Source organism: Cuculus canorus, chromosome 20 (genome assembly GCF_017976375.1).
Source record: "Cuculus canorus isolate bCucCan1 chromosome 20, bCucCan1.pri, whole genome shotgun sequence".
In the NCBI taxonomy this organism is placed as follows: Eukaryota; Metazoa; Chordata; class Aves; order Cuculiformes; family Cuculidae; genus Cuculus; species Cuculus canorus.
Window position 1 is genome coordinate 5,054,863 of NC_071420.1, and position 23,981 is coordinate 5,078,843.

The following is a 23,981-nucleotide window of genomic DNA, read 5'->3' on the forward strand; positions in this document are numbered from 1 at the left end:
ATCTGGCAGTCCTCACCCATCCCATATTTGTCATGTTGATATATAGCACCTGGGACTTCTTATCAATATGCCAGCGGCCAGGAGAAATAACCCAAATATAATTTATGATGTTCCTTCTGTTTATTTTCAGTCCAACCAAGTATTGTTCGCGTGTGCTTCTACCGACTAAAAAAAGTGCCTTTTCTGCTTCTCAGAAAGACTGGATTCCAATTTTATTTTATGAACTAATTCCACCCTTCATTATTTTAGTGGAGAACAAATCAGTAGTTCTCGAGTCATTTTTTTTCTATGGCCACACTTGGGAAAAGCTGTTTTAATGCTTCCTCTTGCTTTACTTCAGTGTGGGGCTGTGTGGTGAACCTTCAGGGCTCCTTCAGCCGGTGAATGCTTTATTTTTGTTTGTATTTAGCAGTAACATTTCCACACAAATCTGGAAGTCTGAGCGAAGCATAAAACTGGAGCATCAGCACTCATAAATTTCGTTCTGGAGTCCAAATATTTGTTTCAACCCGCGAAATAAAATAAGTCTCAATTTACTTGAAAGTGCCAATAAGTGAGTTGCGCTTTTCAAGCTTTATGTAGAAAGTTAGAGCCATAAAGTAACACTGACGTGCTATCTAATCCTTTATCTCTTCCATAATACGTATTAATCACTGTCAGGTATAAGTAGCTCAGTGCTGGGCCAGGGATTTGAAAGATTGTGCAAAGATAGGAGCACAGCTGAAAAGAAAAGCATCTACAGAAGCCAATGGATCTTCAGGGCTGATGGTTTACACCAAGAGCAGGAACACAGGCTGCTTTAGTCAGAAGTCTTGTAACAACAAAGCTGAGCTCCTGTCAAGAAAAAGGACCTTGAGAACATGTTCCAATAGAAATAGAGATTATTTGAATTTTCTGAAGTTTAAATGAAAGATGTAATAAAAAACGGCAAAATTTGGGGGTGTTCAGCCTGAAGAGAAGGCTCCAAAGAGACCTTATAGTGGCCTCCCAGTACCTGAAGGGGCTACAAGAAAGCTGCGGAGGGACTGTTGGCAAAGGCTTGGGGTGATGGGAAGAGGGGCACAAGTGAAGAGAGGGGTTCTTGATTGCCTGAGGGATTGCAAAGTTGCATCACATGTGGACCCCTAAGTCTCCTCTATCCACCTGCTCCTAATCTGGTTTGATTTAAGGCTGGGCTAGCGGGCACGGCTGAGGATTTAAACTTGAGTTTGGGTTTAGCCTGGGCTGGTGATGCTTCTGTTGTGCTGTGAGGAAGCTGCTAATGTACCTGTGTGCATTGAGCACCACCAACTTACTGCTCTACCTGGGCTGTGCTTCTCTGGGTAATTCCTTGCTGCTTAATGTAAGTGACTCCGTCTGACTCAAATTTCAACCTCCTTGGTTTCTCTCAAGCTTCCATAATACACAAAGAGAGATGTTACTCCGACAGTGATGTTTTTTCTTTGTAGATGTGGTGTTAAATATTCCTGCTCCAAGTTGCTTTGGTATTAGAATGCTTCACTTGAGATAAAACTGCTCTGTGTTGTCCCAAGGAGCACCTTTACAGTAAATCATAGGGAGAGTTTAGAGTGACCTTCCAGTACCTGAAGGAGCTACAAGAAAGCTGGGGAGGGGCTGTTTACAAAGGCTTGGGGGGATAAGATGAGGGGAAATGGGTATAAACTGGAGAGGGGCACGTTTAGACTGGACATAAGGAGGAATTTCTTCACTATGAGAGTGGGGAGGCCCTGGCCCAGGTTGCCCAGAGAAGCTGTGGCTGCCCCATCCCTGGAGGTGTTCAAGGTCAGGTTGGATGGGGCTTTGAGCAGCCTGATCCACTGGGAGGTGTCCCTGCCCATGGCAGGGAGGTTGGATCTAGATGACCTTTAAGGTCCCTTCCAATCCAAGCTATTCTACGACTCCATGACATCGGAGAGAGAAGGATGTCCTGGAGAAACCAACTCTAGCAATGCCAGAGCTCAGTTTGTATGAGGAACCATCCACTGTCCTACTGCAAGGGCTGATCAGCATCACAATAATCCCTGTGGGGTGTGTGGGATGTCAGGTGGGTGGTGAAATAGAAACGCTCTTTGGATTTGCTTAACTGTCCAATTATTGTTCTCTTTTTTTGTTAGCGTTATTGAGAAATCTTGATTTAGGGGTTGAATAACTCATCTTGCTTCCCACCTGATGTGGAAGAAGATAGAGGAATGAATGTGAATAACTTCAGGCCAAGTCAAAATTCCACTGAGTTTTTTTCATTTTTTTATTAAAAAAACAGTTTTATATTTCTTTTTAAACACAGTAAAACTCAGATCTTTCACCAAGTGTACCTGTTGCTTCTGTTCAGTCTGTCAGCAGCCAGTCCTCTGTCTAATCATACTTGCGGAATTTTCTGTTTCTGTCCTTGTTTCTCAAAACTCAACTTCTTTCGAGGCGATAATAAATGTTTTAATTTGCAGAGTTTTATTTTTTTCCTACTTATCTGTGGCAGATGTTGTTGACACCATTGGCTCCAAGAAATAATTTAGATTACTGTTTACCTTGACTTCTGTGTTTGTTTGCAAGCAGCTTTCATTTAGGAAGAAAGAAATACAAGAAAAAATAGGAGAGGGGGGAAGAAAAAAGTCAATAATTTGCTGTTTCTGGAAGATGCAGAAGATGAGTGGCTCAATAAAATGGTGTTGACCGGTTCAGCCATGAACAGTATTATCTTTAAATAGTCCTTGAAATACTTTTTTTAGCATATATCTGTAGAAAACTCACATAATAAAGCTACATATCCTGCAGGCGAGTTCTGGATGAAGGTTACTCTTGTTGGGATGGAGGCAGTCTCAGCTGACATAAATCAGATGGGTGTGTGATGGTTAGGACTGTGTTTAGATGAAATAATAACAACACTGATTAGGTGGGTGCATGGCTCACATTAGCGCTATAGGTTTGGATCCGGAATTACTTAGGTAGGCAGGGGACACTGTATCCAACTCCATGAAGGCCGAGTAGAGCGTGGTGAGCTGGAGGTCGGGTAGAACGCTGTGCGGGGCTCCGCCGGAGGCGTTGGTGCCGGTGTCCAACTGGCAGTGGGAAGGGAAGCACTGGGAAGGCGTTGGGGACGATGAGATGAGAACGAGGGGATCCACAGCCAAGCTGTCATCTTTCAGCTCCTCCCAAAGATTCCCTGCAACAAACCAAAACGGATTGACTCGATTTTTCTCTGCGGGTGCCTTTTGAAATACTGGAAGTGGTGGTACCTACGCAGCTGCGCGTGTGGGCACTCTGAGTCCCTTGTGATGGAGAAAGGGAAAAGATGGTTCTGAGAGTTATTATCTCTCTGTCTCCGTTATGAATTTAAATCTGGGAGGAAGGAGAATTGATTTAAAGAAAATGATTTCCTTGATTATTGGCAAGATCTTGTTGCAAATGTATCTTTATGAAGCGTTGTGTTTGAAAGCAAACACTCATTAAAAGGGGAAAGTGCCTCCGTTATCTTTACAACCTATGAAAGAGCAACAGCATTGTAAGATATGGAAAAGCAAATGGCATTTTATGGGACAAATCTGCAAAGAATATCACCGCAAAACTGGATTTGTTGCATTCTCGGGGTGTAGTGTCCTCTGAAATAAATCACTGGATGTGTGATTGATCTGACAAACGAAAAAGTCTGAAATATAACTTTTTTTCTGATGTGAAACAAACTTTGTTTCTGTTGAACTCGTATCTTAGGGTGAAAACATCCAACAAGTTACTGCAGGAGGGTCCTGTGTTTGTATTCAACACCGGAGACTTTGGGGTGGGGGGCGAGGAGTGGCAGGGGAGGCTGTGATTCCAAAGCAACCCACCATCTGCAGGCTATCAAATGGGATAATAATCAGCCTTTGGTTAGTAGTAGTTTTATTATTATTATTATTATTAATGTTTAATATTTTATTAATATATATAATTTTTCTGTAGGCACGTAGGCTTTGTCTTAAGTTCTAGGACCTCTGATTTGGTAACCTTAGAAAGAAAGAAGCTTAGATAAGGTTAAATAATTGAAGATAAAGGGCAAGGATAGAGGCAGGTGAGAATAATACCATCTTTTGAAGCATACAGAATCACAAGGTTGGAAAGGACCCATTGGATCATCGAGTCCAACCATTCCTAACACTCCCTAAACCATGTCCCTAAGCAAGTCCCTATTCACAGTACCAAGTCAGCATCCTCCAGGTTAACTAAGTAAAACAGAAAGAGGTTCACAGAAATAAATGGAACGCGAGATCCAGCTGCATGAAAGAGGAAAAAGCTGTGTTGTTAATCTTAGTCAAGTGACCTGGGCATGGCAGGGGAGTGGAGTATTTGGGGCTGTATGATGGCGAGGTGGTCGCATTCTCCAAGTGGTGTAGATTATTAAGGCTGCAGGGTTTTTTTTGTGTCTTTTAGGTTGCCCTCTATACCACTTTTTGCTTCTGCAGGAAGAAATTCCTTGTATATTATTTGTTGCAGCAAGAGCTTTATCATTTGGAACTCACAGGCTTTATTTTATATCACAGAATGGTTTGGGTTGGAAGGGACCTCAAAGCCCATCCAGTTCCGCCCCCTGCCATGGGCAGGGACACCTTCCGCTGGATCCGTTTGCTCAAAGCTCCCTCCAACGTGGCTTTGAACATCTCCAGGGATGGGGAATTATGTATGCATACATAAATATACGCATGCACATAAAATTGGTGGTTTTTTCCCTTTTTTTAATGGAAAGCTGTGTTCTTAGTGTTCAAAATCCTGTCCATTCAAGATAATTCGATTATCTAACACCGATCAGCCCCTCCTGGCAGGGGGTTGGAACTGGATGGGCTTTGAGGTCCCTTCAACCCAAACCATTCTATGATAGTTAAAAAGTGACATAAATACATCTTTGCAGGCTGGGATGTGATGGAATAAGGCTGACTCTACAAAAGAGAAATGCCTTTGATACCCACCTTGGAGATCAAAATCAGTCAGGGATGGATTAAGAGCATCGATGTCGTTGCTGAGATCTCCCTCCTGCATGAGGTTGTCCTGCACTGTCCTGGCCGTCGAATGCTCTGCCAGCATCTTCCCACCACACATCGGTGGGGTCTGTGCTGGCAGCGGAGAATCCTGAGTGATGCTGGGCTGAGTTCTGGCTTCACTTTGAGCCTCCCCAGCAGGAAACAGGGTCTGAGGGGCAGGCGACTGTTGCATTAATGTACTTGAGATCGGAGGAAAACCCTGTGGGGATGTGTAGCACGCCGTCTGCTGTCCCCCAAGCAAATTCGGTAGTGGGTTCTTGACCTGTAGAGCTCCTGATGCGTGGATGCTGTGCAAGGGCTGGGGTATCCCGGAGGAAAGGGAGGGCTCGCATAAGGAATGGGCTTGGACTGCCATCTGTCTGGGAATGGTTGCGCTTGCAAGGCCAGTTGGACTGCAGGACATGATGGAAGATCTCAGCTTTTCGCTCTTGTCGCCTATCAGCGTGTCGAGTTCTTCTATAAAACAAGAAAAAGAAAGGCCATGACTGACTTATTTCTAGCAGGGATTTAATCTTCATCTCTGCAGCTAGAATTGTAGTGTTCCTCAGGGAATGGGCAAACAAATGTGCGAACCCATGTGTGACACAAACTCCAAAAGCCTGGAAAGCTTTTCTAACCTATTGGTAATAAATTACATTTTTTTTTATTTAGGCACTGGATACTTATGAGTTAATTTCACATTTTATTCTATAGGACTTATTTCGGTGTTGTCTTTATCTTAAAGTTAAGTGAGATGTCGAGAGGGAACGTTTTCTTGGTGAAGCTCCTTTGTGCCTATTTGGAAGCTCTCCTGCAAGACCAGCTCTTATTAAATTCCGCTTTTTATTTCATTCCTTCTTTTGCCATTCACTTGACAACCAGGAAAAAGTGTTAAATGCTTTCCTAAATCAAGCGTAAATTCTCTTACATGGCTCTGTGCCTCAGGGACCACTCTTTGAGAACTAATATTACTGACCTGGCTTTGCCATACTCTTCCTTACAGCAACTGGGTCTTTCCTCTTCCATTTCTGGAGCTCCTCCTGCATCTTATCAATTTTGGCTGGATTCAGAGCCCACAAACAGCCTTTCCGAGAAGAATTGCCTGATTTGTTTTCCACTTTCTCAAAGCATTTGTTCAGAGATAAGTTGTGGCGGACAGAATTCTTCCAGCCATCTGGAGCTGTCTGGAAAAACAAATCCAATCTGAGAATGGAACTTCAAGGGGGGAAAGAGAAAATACAAATATTTATCTCTGTTTTGAGTGGTGAGATGATAAGAAATGCTGTTTAGATGATGCTTTCTACAACACAAAATGTGTATGTTAGAAGGAAGCCACAAAAATGTTAATGTTGTGTTGTGTGGGAAGAGAGGGATCAGATAAAATAGTAACCGATCTTCTGGGCAGGAAGGTTGGCTCTGTCCAAGGAGCTGCTGTATTTTTTAAGGGTGAATTTACAAATCACAAGAATTAAGGGTGTAAAGGATTATAGTTTGTGCACTAATTAATAGGAAATCTTACTCGGTCTCTTTTGGAACACCTAGAAGAAATCCAAGCACTGAATGGAAGGGCTACTTGGACTCAAAGCAGACTTCAAAAGAATTTTAGCATGCTACATGTAAATAGCCAGTTATATGCCAAATGGTTTAAAATACAGATTTCTGCAACTTTTTCTTTGCATTTATTTTTATCTCAGTCGTGGAAGCTTCCTTAAACTGATAAATATATATAAGCTTCGTTAAAGTGATTCCTCTGTTTTTATTTAGGCTGTTTCTGATCCATAAGGGAAACAAAACTGCCTCATTTCCCCAAGGACAGTTGTGCATTCAACTGCAAGAATGGCAGGAAAAGAAACCCCAATGCAAAGCCTCTTTTTACACTGTTTAATTTTTACAATCTCTTTTTTTTTCCTTTCCCGATTGCTTGCGAAAGAGCTATGGAAATGAATATTGCCGTGAAGAATATTGGAATTGAAAATGAAATTTGAAATATTGGAATTTTGGAATTGAAATTTGAAATATTTGAATATTGGAATTGAATATTGCCGTGAATATTGGAGAAGGAAATACCCGGCAAAACAGTTGTGTTCAGAGTCTGATGAGGAATTCCTGTTTGCTTGCCAGTCTAAAGTCTGGTCTCGAAGGAAGGGTGCTGCATCATATAAGTTTGTCTGGTGTTTGTTTATTTGATTTCACTCATTTCTGCTCCCTTGGTCACACAGCCAGGAGATACTGCCCATCGCATTAAGGCTTTGTAAATTAATTAGCGTATGTATTCATATCAGAAGGTTCCTGTAGGATGTGTCACTTCCGTGCTTTGCTTTGGGTAGGTACCGTACGGTGCTGTTGGTGCAGACCTGAGTGGACCTATCTGAGATCATCGCCCCTGCAAAGGGAGCAGGAAAAATGACTGGCAGAATGATAGGAATCATTCATTGCAATAGAATCATAGAATAGTTTGGGTTGGAAGGGATCTTAAAGATCGTCTATATCCGACCTCCCTGCCATGGGCAGGGACACCTCCCACTGGATCAGGCTGCTCAAAGCCCCATCCAACCTGGCCTTGAACACCTCCAGGGATGGAGCAACCACAGCTTCCCTGGGCAACCTGGGCCAGGGCCTCACCACCCTCATGGTGAAGATATTCCTCCTTATGTCCAGTCTAAATCTGTCCCTGTCCAGTTTATACCCATTGCCCCTTATCCTATCCCCCCAAGCCTTTGTAAACAGCCCCTCCCAGCTTTCCTGTAGCCCCTTCCAGACACTGGAAGGTCGCTCTTAAGTCTCCTCGGAGCCTTCTCTTCTCCCGGCTGAACAACCCCAACTCTCCCAGCCTGTCCTTAGATGGAAGGTGCTCCAGCCCTCGGATTATCTTTGTAGCCCTCCTCCAGATCCATTTCAACAGTTTCATCTCCTTATGTTGAGGATTCCAGAACCGGACACAGTACTCTAGATGAGGTCTCACAAGAGAGGAATAGAAGGGCAGAATTGCCTCCCTAATGAAGCTGTTCATCTTCTCTACTTCCCTTGCTGTTGTGAGACCAGTTAAAACAATTCAAGTTGTAGCTTCACCTGTGTCAGTCCCATGATATTCTCTCCAAAAGCTCTGCGTTTGCAGAGAGGGGAGATCTCGAGAGAGAGGCTTTAGGGCTCATTGAGTTGCAAAGAGTGATCTTCAGTACTAGTATATGTGAGGCCTTTTTATTAAAAAAATCAATTTTGGATGCTTTTTCTTTTCTTATTTGCAACAAAATCATCTGTGGGCTATAAGAATTCAAGAATTAAAAGAAATCAAACAATTCTCGGAAAGGTGGGTGAAGTTGTCTGTGTGCCAATAATGATTCACATGCACGGATGAAAAATATTTGTAAATGTTTGCATCAACTGCGGAGAATTATTGAACAGAAAAGAGACAAATGTGATTTTTCCATAGTCTTTTTAAAGAGGTTAAAAATTTAAAATTTCCATTTCCTTTCCATTCTTATCCTTCATTAATAGGGATCTTCTCTTAGAAAGCTTTTTGATAGTTTCTCTAATTGCTGCTTAGTGCAACAGATTTCCTCTCAAACCATCTTTTATAAATGGACTTGTGCCCATTTTTGCTTTCAAAACATACCATGAATTTTTGAGCGCTTGGATGGAAATTCTACTTTTATCAGGAATGTCCAATCTGTTCTTCCCTGGCTTGTTGGGAAGGCCCATCTTGTGGGTGAAGGCATTAAAAGCTTCACTGAAGGATTCGCGGGCCAAATTTAATACTCTTTCTTCATTAAAAAAAATAATCCATCAATTGTGGAAGATAGACACATTTTATTTACTAAGAAATACACTATCTTCCCTCCATAGCGGTGGTTTCTACCCTTTTGGCCCACCTGATGTCAGCATTTCGCTTTGCTGTTTACCAGTCCTATAGGTGAGACTACAGTGATTCTATATAAAATAAACCCTAGAACGAAAAAAGCCCTTTAAAACTTTCTGCCATGGTAAAACTGAAGCTGATGAATCATTTTCTTTACCCTGTGGATCATATTTAAGTAATTCCAAAGTGGATAAAACCGTTCCTTCTAAGTAAGACGTATACTTAGCTATGGAATTAACTGACCCGAAAGAACATTCATGTTTCTTGCCCTGGACGTGAGTCTACGTCTGCCTCTGTATTATCCTCTGTCAGGATAATTAGTGTTTCTGCTAAGCACTGGAGACGATGGGAGCGGCTTGTGTTTCTCAGAGGTTCTCAGAACGTCTGGGGGTGTAAGGGTGAAATCATCTTTGAAACGTTAAGAGCAAAAGGTAGATGGATTTATTTGGGAGCTGGCTGCCAGGGGTTGAACAGGTTCTTGCATTAAACTCGGTATTGCTGAGCAGCAAGAAATAGCTGTGTAGCTAGGAAGGCCCTGGAGGAACCTTCCGGCAGCGTGGTCATGTTACAACTCCATCACCGGGGTTAACATTTGATTGCCTGTTAATGGACTGAGCTACTGAAGTGGCTTTTGTATGGTTGGAACCTCCTCGCTATGGGTTGTTTCTGTCATCGCTGTCTTTAATGTAGTGTGGACACTGCACGAGACTATAAATTCACTGCTCTAAGCTCCGTCAGACCATGGACCTCTTCCAACCTGGATCAATGGCAATAACCCCGATTAACGAGATTAAAGCTTCCTGTTGGACTCCCTAATCGCTACAAAGAAAAAGCAAAAAAAGCAAAAAAAAATATATTATTGTACAAACCCATTGATCCTGGCCACCTCTTGAAGTTTAAAGAGTTCCATGATCTTGCAAAACCCTTTCTCTTTAAATCTAGGTCTCAAGAGAAGGGAGAGGTACATCAAAGAGTAATTCAACTTTAGCTGCCGTAGCTGTTTTTTTTTTTTGGTTTTAGAACGTAGGAGTTGGATTGCTCTGTTTCAACTAGAAATGAGATTGTTGCATCATAGAAACTAAATGTGCTGTGGCAGCGAATACAAGTTAATTTGACTCGGCTTGTATCATCCAATGTCTCCCAGCAAGGTTCTGCGTACACTTGTACTTTCTTTCTCTCCAACTCAAATTGCTTCCCCTCCCCCTGCTGTATCCTCACGTTTAGACAGTTCTAGGAGCAACAACCAAACGTCCTTCGCTGATTTTTATATTGCTTTATCTTCTCAAAAAGGGAGAATAGAGGATATCAACTTTTGCCCCAGACTGAGAATTCTGAGGGCTGCTGCACTGACCAGAGGTAGACAGAGCTTAGCGCCCAGAAGTAGAATTTTGCTTGCTTATTCTCCTCTCCTTCTTTTACGGATGTTTGGAATGGAACCGGTCAATCGTCTCATTGTATTTGTAATTAAAAATGCAAAAGTAAAGCCATCGCAAAACAGTCGTACCCCCTGCGCTATTCATTTCTTATAATGCCTATGACAGCAGCAGCCTCATCTTTAAGTTTGAATTCAGAAAAAGACATGAGGATTTGCAAAAAAAATAAATAAATGCAAAACCCGCTTCCAGTTTTGATAAGTAAGAAGAGAAAATATTAATTATAAAGCTATTATTTAAAGCTGTGGTAGATGTATACCTACTGTAAGGATGAGTGTATGTGTACACACATCTGTATGTGCACATGGAGGCGTAAGAACACCCCTATTTATACACATTAAGACACAAAATATCACAATATGTACCATAAATAGTGGATAAACACTATATATAGTTGAAGGACTGTAGCTTCTGCTGTGTCAGATGTCCCTTCAGGCCCAGGAAGGTGACACCTGGCAGAGCCACAGCCTCGCGTCTGAGGGATTCCGGGTGCGTTGACAGCAGCAGTGCTCGGTTTGCAAGCTGCCGATTGATTTTATTAATCATTTTGTTGTAAGACAAAGGCGAATTAATTTCGCTTTGGCCTGGTGAATAAATGTGGCTGTGCCTGTGAGACTCATTTTTAATGTTTAATTAGGCATGAGTGCATTCCTTTGCTGTAGATCCTGCTTTGTACGTTGTGTTAGAAAGCAGAGTTCTGCAAAACAGCCCTTCCAAGATATTGTGGTCCAGGATCTTTTTAACAATCCTCAAACTATATTATTTAGATTATTAATGTTAATTGCAGCTCATGGTAAATACATGGAAGAGAAAGTTAATATTCTGTTCTATATAAAGCTTGAAATGTAGTTTTGTTTTGAAAATGAAAACAAGTTTGTGTTCTAACCATGTGCCGTTCTACCCTTCTTCCTTTCTCTCATTGCTGATTAGTCTCATTACTTAATTCCACGTGTGTTTAGATTAAAAAGCAGTTGTGTCCCTGTAACTTAATTACATTACAGCACCTCAGATTTGTCTCTGTTGGTTATGACCAGTGAGGCTGTGATGGAAGACTTCTTGAATGATGATGTTTTCTTTTTGTTCCTCCCTTCTTTTGCTTATAACCAACCACCTAATAGAGCAGCTAGGGAGCCCTTTGGGAGGAAACGTGGAATTTTGGATATATAGGAGAGTGAAGGATCCTAACAGTTCTTCCTTCATGATAATGCGTGCTCTTTTTCTGCCCTGTTCGATGTTATTTCTTTTTGTGGGCATTATTTATCTTCACTTAATGTCCCATTGGAAATTTGCATCTGAACATTTCTTAGTGTTCTTTTCTTAATACAAATTTCTGGATTTCCTTTCTGTAGTTGCTTTGGGTTCATTTGAATTGCTGTCTGCTTATTTGCATGAGAAATAAGACAAACTCCTGTTGCTTTATCTTAATTTTTTGGGCCTTACTAACAGTTGCGGGTCGCCTGATCTGGACTTATAGTGAGATGTTTTTGAAGAATTATTGATAATAAAGCTCTGAGAGTGGCTGTCGATGGTTCTATTATAGCTGATTTTAAAACCTTAGCTGTAGTCCTGCTCTTGGATCCTGCACTGACTGATCTTTCCACTTGCATCCCATGTGCGAGAAGCCACCCTCTTACAGCATGGATTTAGATTTCAATAGTATCTGCTGCAAACCATACACCCTTCCCTTTACCACCATTACTCTGTAATTATGAGCTTAGTACCATTTATCAGGTATTATACTTTATACGGTGCATACAAGTGATGAGATTGCCCAAGATAGACATCCCAGCTCCAGAGCAGAGCAGATAACCTGGAACCTCTGCTTCCGCGCTCATTTGGAGGTGCCGTTGGTGACAAAGAGGGCCACAAGACCAGTTCAGTCTGTATTTGACATTTGAGGGGAAGAGATGGATGTGTTCTTAAAAATATTGGTCCTTTTTGAGTTGTGATTGAGGAACGGCCGCTTGGTATCTGCACCATTTCAAAGTTGGAATGGTTCTTAGTACAGTTTTGTGTTAAATATTACAGTGTATTGTGTTCGCATTTCTGCCTGGGCCTAAAGTGCTGATAGTTTGCGATCACAGAGATATATAATGTGTAATTGAGTTGATGTTAATATAAGAAATACCCTTTTCATGGATCACCTCCCCTCCTTCGTTCCCTCTGCTGCCATGTGAGCTTAGAAAGAGATTTCCCCTCTTCCCCATGGAACTCACCTTGAAGTAAGGGAAGTGTTCCGTCATGAAATTGTAAATCTCACTGACTGGCAGACTCCCAGTCTTGCTGTTTTTGAGCGCCATGAAGATCAGGATGCTTTAGGGAGAAAAGAAAAGTGTTTTAGCCTGCTCTTGACTGCTCAGAAGCAGAAAAAAAGACTTGTGTTTCACAGAGCAACTGCTCTGGATTTCACTGTTATGGCATCAATGTCGGTGATGCTTAAAGTTTCCACTCAGTTGTTTGTAAGCAAACTCCTTACACTGCACTGCTTTTAAGGGTCTTTCTCAAAGTGCATATAGAAGGGTTTCAAGCAAAGTAATAGAGAGTGAAATCGGGACCTCAGCCTTCCAGTCCTGCTGGTGTGTGTTTATTTAAGGTTGTGTTGGAATGCTTAAACCTGTAAAGGCCACGAAGGGAACGTCAAACTGACGGTGACAGAAGGTATAATTAAGCTGTAATTGTCCAATCAGTTTTGTTAGACTACTCTCTGGGGGCTAAACCTGTGCGGTGTCTGGTACATCTGCTATGTTCTTTAGGCATCTCCATGCCCTAGGAACTGGAGAAAAAAACCTGGGTTTAATCCAGGTCCTGGAAAAGACAACCCAAGTGTGGTTAGTCTCGTGCTGACGTAATTTGCAACACCTAATATTTTGCATTAAAGAAAAGTCTAGCTTTTGTGGGGGTGATCAAGGCTGTTCACACGCTTTGCAATATTTCCCTCTGCCTTGGCCCCAGAGTCTGAAACATCTCATGATTCATAGGAACAGGACAGAGCATACTGGGAAGAAGACAAAGAAGAGTAAGCATGTTATTGCAAATGAAGCTGGAGATCAGCCATGGGTAAACAGTGAATTTCCCATAATGTTAGGACTTTAAAAAAAGCTTTTATTACCTGTAGGAGTAGATGGGCTTGGGAAATAGAGGCTGCTGGGATTCTTGACTGCTTTGAGGAGCAATCCTTTGGTAAGGGTAGTGTGAAGAAGTAATGTAAGTCACAGGATAGCTGCCTCCTGAGGGATACTGATGGTACAACAAAAGAGATGTTACTTGGCTTAGCAACAATCTCTCAAAAGTTTTTCTTTCTTAACGGTATTAAACTACTTATTTTTGAGGATACCGCCCTCTGCTTATGTTTCATAGATGTAATGACAAGTCAGGCCTAAAGTCATTCTAGCGTGGTACTAGAAAACAATATTACGAGTCAATGCTTAAGAAGCAAAAGTAGGGCATCTATGAAGAGGAACCTGCTGATATGTTGATTGCTGCAGGATTCCATGTCAGTCTGTCCCAAATTGAAGTATGTAAAATACCCAAACCCACCACTGTACTTCCTTTTATTATTGCCTGTTACGCTACTGATCCAGTGGGAGGAGTCCCTACCCATGGCACAGGGTTGGAACTGGGTGATCTTCAATGTCCCTTCCAACCCAGACCACTCCACGCGTCTGTGATTCTATGATTTCTTCTGATGGTTTTGGTATAGAGAATAGCTGGGACACCTAAAATCAGATAGCATTTATACTACTCCTACCCAACCTAGAATACTTCCCGAGGCTGAAACGCAAAGCTATCGCTTCGAGAGATCTCTAAAGCCTGTCCAGCACTCGAGACCTACTGCAGAAATGGGTCATGCAATCACCAGGATAGAAAGATGCCAATGAAAAACCTTAGATGAAATAAGGGAGATAATCCATCCAGATAGCCCCGATTGCATCAGAATTTCTGCAAATTTGTTCTCCATTTTTTTTTAACCCAGCAGTTGGTCACATATTTTCCAAATTGCAGTTCAAACCTGCTGGCAAGCAACTTTTGAGAACAAAGAAACACTACCCTGCTAAGGTGAGATACCATCAGTTGGCTCTCTGTGAGGCACAGGCTCCCTCTGAACTCTGAGCTCAGCATGAGAGGAATTTCGGCCTCTTGGAGATGAACCTTTCCAGATGCCAGGGCTCGGGCATGGCCAAAATTAGGAGTTGTGTCATATGCTGTTAAAGAATCCACCTGCATGCTTTCCCTAGGACTCAAAGGCTGCTGAGCCCTCTTCCAGTGTTTTACTGCTTACCTCTAGAAGCCCTGTGTCATGAAGTTTATGGTTCCTCTGGAAGATTATGGAGCTTTCCAGACTTGCTGGGAAAAGTTCCTTGGTAATTAGTTTATACGTCTCCTTAGTTTCTTACTGTCATTCCCATTTTCAGACCAATCGCTCCTGTTGCTTTTGGTCTTTGTCCCCTTGAAATGCCTGTGAGAGTTGATCATACGCTTGCAAAACATTCGTAGTTTGTTTATTCTGGATTCTGAATCATTTATTTCAGTTTCTCAGCAATTTCATTGTTGCCGGTTGAGTTTTTGCCTGTTTGCTTTTATTTTCCTAACATTAAACTGCCTGAAATGGAATGTGGAAAAACATACTGGATATGCTAATTTGTTTGCTACAGTAAGAGGGATGAAAGAAAGGACATGTACATAATTAATCATGTCCTGCCTTTTTAAACTAAACATCAGGCAAAGCTGCAGTCGTCAGAGTAGCTGTGAGCTGAATTCCTTGCTGCCTCTTTTGTTGTCTTGTGTGAAGATTTTCCATCAGAGAAGACAATTGGGCAATTAATCATAGAATCACAGAGTGGTTTGGGCTGGAAGGGATCGCAAAGCCCATCCAGTTCCACCCCTGCCATGGGCAGGGACACCTCCCACTGGATCAGGGGCTCCAAGCCCCATCCAACCTGGCCTGGAACCCCTCCAGGGATGGATCAGCCACCACTGCTCTGGGCAACGTGGGCCAGGGCCTCTCCACCCTCACAGCAAAACATTTCTTCCTAAGATCTCATCTCAACCTCCTCTCTTTCAGCATCAAATTCACGCGATTATTTTGATTTTATTGGTTTCAGTGGCTCTTTGAAAGGAAGGGATGCAAAGATGGGCCTGGTGGTGATGTCACCACCAAAGGCAAGGACTTGGTGTTTTAAGGATTATTTCTGTTTTATTGGTTTCGTTACTCCTTTTTGAGGGAACAAAGGCTGAGGAATGGGCTGGTATGACAGGCTTGAGCTGGTTTTACAGTCGCTCGACTGGCATGAAAGGTGTCCATGTTTTATGGTGGGTGGGTAGGTGACTTCAGTGAGTGTCTGCTATTTCTTTCAGGTCAATAAGATGTAGTTTTTCTTATGAGTCACTATTTATGTGGTGCCCAGGAAAGGGGAAGGTGAAGCCATTTTATCATTTGGACAAAATTAACGAAGGAGCTGATCTCTCTCTAATCCCTCTCTAATGAAAGGGGAGGCGTAGTGTGAACATCCTTCAGACTAAAGAGCCCATTCTCTTGAGGGTAACTTCCTAGAGATTTTAAATGGACTGTTCCATTACTTGAAACGTAAGATATTAGTACTGGAGCTGCTTCATGCAAAGATGTTATTAGAATTAAGGAATCATTAAGGTTGGAAAAGATCTCTAAGCTCCTCCAGTCCAACCATCAGCATGACCCCACCGTGCCTGCTAAACCACGTCCCAGAGCGCCACCTCTATGTTTTTGAACCCCTTCAAAAACCCCTTTCATCCCTCCAAGGATGGAGACTCCACCAGTGCCCTGGGCAGCCTATGCCAGGACTTCACCACTCTGTCAGTAGAGAAATCTTTCTTCATATCCAATTTAAATCTCCTCTGGCACAACCCGAGGCCATTTCCTCTTGTCTTATCACTTGTTACATTGGAGAAAAGACTCAGCATCCGCCCCACCACAACCTACTGTCAGATATTCCACTTCTTCTCAAGTCTTGTATCACACATTTCTCCATTTCCTAATTTCTGGTTATGGCACATGGGCTGCGGTTCTCCTGGTTATGACTTTGGCTTCTTATGTCTACTGTTTTTTTCCTCTGAATAGTAGAATGTGGTGCTGTAGTTTTACTATAGTAACATAAAGAAGCACGAAGTTTGAAGTCTAACAGAAACCTGCTGCGTGCAGGAGAGCCGTCACAGTGCCACCCTGCAGGTGGATGGAAGACTTTCCTCTTAGTGCTTGTTGTATCTTGCCTAACAGCTCCCAGAAGGTATTTCAGCTTTAATTTTGCAGGTTTTTTTTTGAATGTGGTTAATTCCAAGGTATAGGAATGCTACGGGGCTCAAGGCAGCAGTGGCAGGGGAAGGGTGCCTGCTCTGGAATGAATACAGGAATTAAATATTCAAATGAATTAAGAAGCTGAATGGGGGTTCTGCTAAAGTACAGAACTGACATTTTTACTGTGCGGGAGATGGATGGTGCTGTGGCACATCCATAGTCTGTGCTGCAGTCCCGGTGGGGAGCGAGGTTAAATCCACAGCAGAGATTTTGCGCGAGTTAACCCTTCATCTGGGACCATTCCCTTCAGAAGCAGCAGTCATGAAATCAGTCAGTTTGTGAGGATGGTAGGGTAACTTCATCTTTCTTTTCAGTCCGGTTTAATTTCATTATTACGCATTATTCTATTACGTTTTAGGATAGCGAGAAAACAAATGAATTATGATGGTGTTGATAAGGATACTACAGGGAAAAAAAAAAAATCCATAAATTCTGACTAGCGAAACGCCAACATCTGGTAAAAGAAAAATGCCAGGAGTGAAATTATTCTGCAGGCATATTTCTTGCCTCATTGTAGGAGAACTGCTTTGTTCTGTTATCAATGCCGTCTCGCATCTCTTTAGCATCTGCACACTCCCCCAGCTCTTTCCTACATAGTGATGGGTGATTTAATTGTATCAATTATCATAAAATTCCACCAAATGTCTATTCTTGTTCTTCATGGTCATTCAGCACCTGTTTTCAGAAGTTACTTACATTCTCTCTTAAAATAATGCTGAAAACAACCTTTATTTTTCCTCATGAGGGAGTAAATCCTGATGAGGAATGGTATGTTTACTATTTCAGTGACTCTGGTGAGAAACACCATATGAATTTGTGAAGGGTCTGGAGTCCACCAGTTATGAGGAGCAGCTGAGGGAGCTGGGATGGTTTGGTTTGGAGAAGAGGAGGCTGAGGGGAGACCTTATTGCTCTCTGCAGCTCCCTGAGAGGAGGTGGGAGCAAGGTGGGTGTTGGTCTCTTCTCCCAAGTGACAACTGATAGGACGAGAGGAAACGGCCTCAAGTTGTGCCAGGGAAGGTTTGGGTTGGATATCAGGAAATATTTCTTACTGAAAGGGTGGTGAAACCCTGGCAGAGGCTGCTCAGGGCAGTGGGGGAGTCCCCATCGCTGGAGGGGTTCAAAGAATGTGTAGATGTGGAGCTTCAGGACATGGTTTAGTGGACACGGTGGGGTTGGGCTGATGGTTGGACTGGATGAGCTTAGAAGCCTTTTCCTACCTTAACGATTCCATGAATTAACAATCCCAATGAAACATCACACGGTAACCTGTTTTTTTGTTTTCTTTACACAGTTTTAAGTCTGTTACTCACATTTTTAACACTTCTCAAGCAAGTCAAATGAGACGGGAGTTTTAGCCCGTCCGCAGTTCTGCAGTTTTAGCCATCAGTATGGGATCAAAGGAATCGCAACTCAAGTGTGAGCTTTTATGTTCAAATATTTTATACATATGAATTTCCCGTAGGTTTAATTTCACCTAGCTCTAATGGATGAGAGTTTTGGTAGCGGGGCTATTTCTGCATAGGAATTTCTGCCCAGTTATCTGAAAAATCCTTGTGGCACTAACTTCACTTTATATAAGGTTTGGCTTTTTATTTTAAATAGGGTTTTCCAAGCATACTTTTCACTCCTAAACATCTTTCTTACTGCAAATTTTGCACATTGCGGACAACCGAGCATAAAAGAGGAAAAGCTCAATGAACAGCACCACTGTTTATATCTCAAGGAAATTATTTCAAGACACTTCAGAGTCATGGAAATGACTTTCTGTAATACACACCCTCACTCTACACCAGGTTTTCGAAGCTCAATAGCCCACACTCATTAATGCCTATAAATATTAGGATCCCACGTAAAGATTAAGGTCTGATTCTGCAGAGAAACTGGGTGTCTGCTGCTTTGAAAGTATGGACTGACCTGTATTCAAATGACGTCTGAACGCACTCCAGAAAAACAAGGTGTCAGTTATTCCGGTGTGTTTTTAATATTAATAATATAGTTACATTAAGGAAGAACCACCTTAATATTGTGCATTCTCATGCATCATCAGCATTATTGTCAATTAAGCTCCAGCTGAATAATCTTTCACTGGGGATGATGTAATAGTCCAAAGATTGCACAAGAGAGATGAGTGTGCCACCAGGCACAAGGAAAATGAGCGTAATCTTGCTGTTTGAATTTTGCTTTAAAAGTCTTTTTCAGTGTTTAATCTGATTTTTAAGCACATATATTTAATGAGAGCACAGTTAAGGCACAGTTGATTCCCTGGGATCCTGAAATGCCAACAATTATGTCAATAATTTCTGGTTTCAAAGCCAATTTTCTTCAGGATGATGGTGAAAATATAAATAAATAGTATTAAGACCCTATTTTTACAAGGCTTTCTCCTTATTTTTATTTTTTTTCTGGATGACCATTTAATATGTTAAGATGTGGTTCTTTTAAGACCTCGTTGTATTCAAAGATAGCCTTGCAAATACAATTTTAGCAGGTATTATTTCATCATTATTTTTTTGTGATACTACCACAATTACCGTACCATTCCAGTGCTAAAAATACTCTTTTTGATCTGCATGTTGTACTGACCTGATGGAAAGGATGCGAGGGACAATACATCTGCTGCACTGGAGGCTGATAGCAGTATAGACCAGGTTGCCCTTCCAGTGGGGACGTCCTCAGCTTCATGTCTGAATCCTGCTGGGAAAGAGATATTAGAGAAAACACCTCGATTTAAAATAGAACGATTATGTTAATGTTCTGATCTGTCTTTCATTGTAGTTGCTACTCTCTTGATGCTCTCGCAGTGTGTGAAACACTGGATATAGTTTAAATACTGGTAGTACAAAGAGAAGCATAATGGTTAATGAGGCGATTTTGCCCCTCTGTTCCTCCCTTGTGAGACCTCATCTGGAGGATTCTGTCCAGTTCTGGAATCTTCAACGTAAGAAGGAGATGGAGCTGTTGGAACGGGTCCAGAGGAGGGCTACAAGGATGATGTGAGGGTTGGAGCACCTCACGTATGAGGACAGGCTGAGAGAGTTGGGGTTGTTCAGCCTGGAGAAGAGAAGGCTCCGAGGAGACCTTAGAGCGACCTCCCAGTACCTGAAGGGGCTACAGGAAAGCTGTGGAGGGGCTGTTCAAAAGGGCTCGTAGTGACAGGATGAGGGGCAATGGGTATAAACTGGACAGGGGCAGATTTAGACTGGACTTAAGGAGGAATTTTTTCACTATGAGAGTGGTGAGGCCCTGGCCCAGGTTGCCCAGGGAAGCTGTGGCTGCCCCATCCCTGGAGGTGTTCAAGGCCAGGTTGGATGGGCCTTGGAGCCCCTGAGCCAGTGGGAGGTGTCCCTGCCCATGGCAGGGGGTTGGAATTCTATGGTCTTTAATGTCCCTTCCAACCCAAACTATTCTATGATTCTATGAATTTCCTGCACTTATATAATTTCTCCTTGAAAAAGCAAACCTCAGTCCAAGTGCCATTCAAAAATCAATTCATAAAATGTTGTTTTCTGTTTATCTCTTTTCCCTACGCACAAACTACCCACTCCGGCTTTCATTCCTGAGTGTGCAGATGCGTTCCTGTCTCTCTTTTTCCTCCTCTGATTTTTATCTTGCCAACTCAGTGCCTCCTGCTGACACCGGGCTTTGTTGTTAGGGTGAGGTTTGCAAGGCAGAGGGAAGAGGTTGGCAGAAGAGAATCAAACCCTACCGAATCGAGTCTGACTGCTGAATTGAGTCAAGATATAGGAAATATAGTAAGAATATGATTTATTTCTGCAGACTGTGGAAATAACCATGGAGAGGCCGAGCAAGTCTTGATATCCCCCAGGTCTGCCCGGCTCCTGCACTGGAGTTCGGGCCTGATTCTGCCAAGGGGCTCAGGCTCTCAGATGTTAAATGTTGCTCTCTTAGTTTGAATGCTGAATGCGGTAACAGGAGCAGCTTTAGAAGAGCGATTCAAACAAACTGGGAGGTAGAGCAAGCTGATGACAGACACGCAGGGGATGATGTGTTTTAAGCAGGGTCTGTATTGCCGGTCTGGGAACTGACCTCAGGCTCCTTCCCTCATCTAACATCCACGTCCAGGAATTCTCTTTGGAGATCTGATGCCATAGACAGCTTATAATTTCCAGGAACTAGCAGCACTTATCTTTCCTTTTCAAAATAAGGTGATAGTGACTATCTTTTGTGGTATAAGTTAGTGCAGGGCTACTTATTAAACTCTATTTGATGCCCTGGCACCAAGCGAATGCTGCAGCCAGCGATCACAAATGTCCATGGGATTTTGATGACCAAGAGATGAAGTTTTCCAGAAATGTCCGCTTGCCAGCAGCGTGAAAGCTCTTTAAGAGCTTCAAAGTCACCAGTGAAGGCTTTAACACACAGCCGTGCTTCTCCTAAGCGCAGGGCTCCCGCAGTGCCAGTTCTGCATTCCCTGCATCCTGCAGCCCAGGGATTTGGGGAAAAAAAATGGGAGTGTTGTTTTTTTTTGCTATGGGTTTTGCATTCAACTCGTCTGACCCAGATGAGCATTTATCCAGGAAATAGGAGATTGAGATCAGCTTCCTCCTTAACCCGGATGGCTTCAATCCCCAGGTATGCACCCTGACAGCATCCCTCCCTGGTCAGTTTGCTTAATCCAATTATGATTGATTTTTTTTTTCTTAATCCCTCTTTCTTTTGGTAAAACTTGGAATCATTTGGCATCGGTGGTTAGGGCCCTCTCCTGGCAGGCACAGACATTGTTCTTTTCCTCACTAGATGATGAAGATGGGCTTTGCCTTTTGTATCGCAGCGGAGAGACCTTGTGGAGATACTGGAGAGAGGTCCACCTTGTTTTTCAGGGACTTCTATGCTGCCCTGAATAGGTGGTTGCCTTTATCCAGTATGTGAATCGGCCTTAGGTACCTTTACACTGCCCATCCCATAAGCAGATCTTGTATTTAATTTTAAGTAGTACTGACATCTTAAAGTTTCTTTTCTGTTTGCATCCATGCAGGGAGGTGTTGTGACAAATCCGAGACGCGTGTCCTCATGCCTGAAAAATACTGCTTTGTGAACTTTTGTCCCGTGAAAATCCCAGGTGATGAAAACTACGGATATAAAACCTGTTTTCAGGAAGAATTCAGATATTAAGGACTCATATATAGTGTTTAGAGGAAAATAATGCACCTTTCTGATGATTTATTTCAGTAGGAAAAGGCCATAAATAGAGAACTTTGACAAATAAATATGAATGTCTACTCTGAGCTCTACCCTACACCTTGACAAGAGACTAAATGTCCATGTAGTCACATTAAGGGATGAGAAAATAGTTCCAAAAGTATATTTTTTGCCATTAAAAACAACCAAAAAGCAAAGAAAAGATACTAACCATGACTTGTGAACTGTGTTCTTGACCTGTGTTGCTGTATTGGAGGCTGTTGCACCACGGTTGCTCTGTGGAGATGTTTGGAATGTGCGTAGGAAATGCCTCTGGCTCGTCAGGACCCGTAGATCCCGATAAACCCTCAAAGCCATCAATGCTTGTAGAATTTTTGAAGGGTGAACCTTCTGGTGGGAGGGCTTGGTTTGCTTCCTGGAAGACGTCTTCGCTGATCTGCCTCTTGTAAGGGTGAAAGGGGTTTCTGCTGCTCTTCAGGAATCTGTCGTAGTTTCCTACAGTACTTTCCTCGTAACTGTACCGTCTGAATTTTTCGGTACTGAAAAACGCTTTAAATTTGTTCTTGCCACAGTGAATCACTTGGTTTGTAGAATATCTCCCATGAATTGGATCCTGGGCTGGGGAAGCAGGGCTGGGGCTGTGAGAAGACTCGGAACTCTTCCTTTCCGTCCTGCTGTCTGACTCATACGGTTGGCAGTTGTAACCGGGATTATCCTGCAATGATTTATTGGTGTTTATTTAGGATTAGTATGAGCAAATACTTTATTATTTAAAAAAAAAAGTAGAATAAGACTATATTATTGATGAAAAGTACAAAATTACTCCTCCGAGCCACCTTCGTGCAGAGAAGCCCTAGAAGACCTAAAGGGTTTTCCAATTACTTGGTATCCAAAGCTGTTCAAAAGTAAATTACTAAAAGCGTTGAGAAGACTGAAGTAACCTTAATTTGTGGAGCTATCTTGGAAAAACAGGTCGTCTTTGGCAACTATTGACTAGTTGGTCTGACAGTTCTGAGGAAAAGATGATGTATGATGGAGATTAAATGATGGGAATCTGATAAGCGCAGCTCTCGTTGTATGCAAGTTTAGTCAAATAAGCTTGGGCTCGTTCCCTGATGGTGTTACAAGCTGCCAGATATGTGGCGAGTTACATCACTTCCCTTCATTAGCAGAACCACACTCGTTCGGTGAGACAGGGAGGCTCTAGGTGGACATTTTAACCTTCTTCCCGTCTCCTCTCCTCCCTTCCCTTTTGCACTTTAGCAAAAGGAAAATAACAGCAACTCGAGCAGTCTTTAATCTAGAAAAGAAAGGCTTAACAAGAATGCGTGTCTGGATCCTGAACCCATTCAGCTTAGAAATTATGCATGATTTCCCTGGCATTAAGGATGAGTAACAACTTGAGTGCCTTTTGAGAAGACAAGAGCAGGTTATCGTGGTCAGTGGAGGGGAAAACAAAGTTCCTTTTTAAGCATCTTAACTCACAGTTTGCTGCACTGGGGATATTGAATCCCCCTGTGTCTTCATGAGGTCGTGTTGGTCCCTCTCCAGAGCGTCCGATGAAGAAAACTTAATATTAGATTGATCCTGGAGTAGTGAAACCATTACCAAATCCACCTCGGAGGGAATTCCTGCTCTGACAAAAATAAAATTTCAATAAATATTTCTTTTAAACTTAAATTGTAAAAAAAAAACCCCATTTGTCACATGCAGATGACTGAACAGCGTTAGAAGTGCAGCTCGACAGTAACCCACCTGGTAGAATTCCTAAAGCAGTTGAATTTTTATGCACTCAAAGTCCCGTAGGTGCAATTACAGTGAGGAGGTGATACTGAGTGATGTGGATTTACTGCTGAATTTTAATCAAAATAAGTTATTGCTTTGTTTTCTATAGGTTTGTAACTCGATGAAAATACATTGCTTAGGGGTTTTGCAAATTTAGCAATATTGTTTTATTGAGAGATTGTTCTGGAAATGCAGCCGCATTGCTTTCAGTGGGACTATATAAAATACAAGGTTTTTTTTCTATCATTACTCAGACTATATTTATGATTGTCTGACACTTTTGCTTTCTTATTAGTACCAATCCCTTCAGCCTTTTCCTTCTGTTTTGCATGATTAAATGTATCTGAGATATGTAGTTAACTTCATCATCCCATCCCTCTTCTTGTCAGTGGTGTCTCCTCTCAAGTTCCAATCTTTGATCTTCAGATATAGGAG

At 42.3% G+C, this 23,981-nt stretch overlaps 1 protein-coding gene across 4 annotated transcripts in view; it reads right to left on the bottom strand.

Moving 5' to 3' along the window:
• Window positions 1–1,790: 1,790 nt before the first annotated feature.
• Window positions 1,791–23,981, bottom strand: part of FOXN1 (forkhead box N1) — a 40,959-nt gene continuing 18,768 nt past the window's right edge. For 2 of the 4 annotated variants that reach the window (XM_054085424.1, XM_054085425.1), the window contains exons 2-9: window positions 23,247–23,392; window positions 21,973–22,476; window positions 19,185–19,295; window positions 13,381–13,508; window positions 12,488–12,584; window positions 5,959–6,166; window positions 4,932–5,459; window positions 1,791–3,157 (exon numbers count right to left, since the gene is read on the bottom strand). In XM_054085424.1, coding sequence (XP_053941399.1) covers window positions 2,901–3,157; window positions 4,932–5,459; window positions 5,959–6,166; window positions 12,488–12,584; window positions 13,381–13,508; window positions 19,185–19,295; window positions 21,973–22,476; window positions 23,247–23,366 — 1,953 coding nt within the window. In that variant the 5' untranslated portion in view covers window positions 23,367–23,392 and the 3' untranslated portion in view covers window positions 1,791–2,900. Of the gene's footprint in view, window positions 3,158–4,931; window positions 5,460–5,958; window positions 6,167–12,487; window positions 12,585–13,380; window positions 13,509–19,184; window positions 19,296–21,972; window positions 22,477–23,246; window positions 23,398–23,981 lie in introns of all 4 variants that reach the window. The other 2 variants (XM_054085423.1, XM_054085426.1) reach the window with 2 other exon arrangements.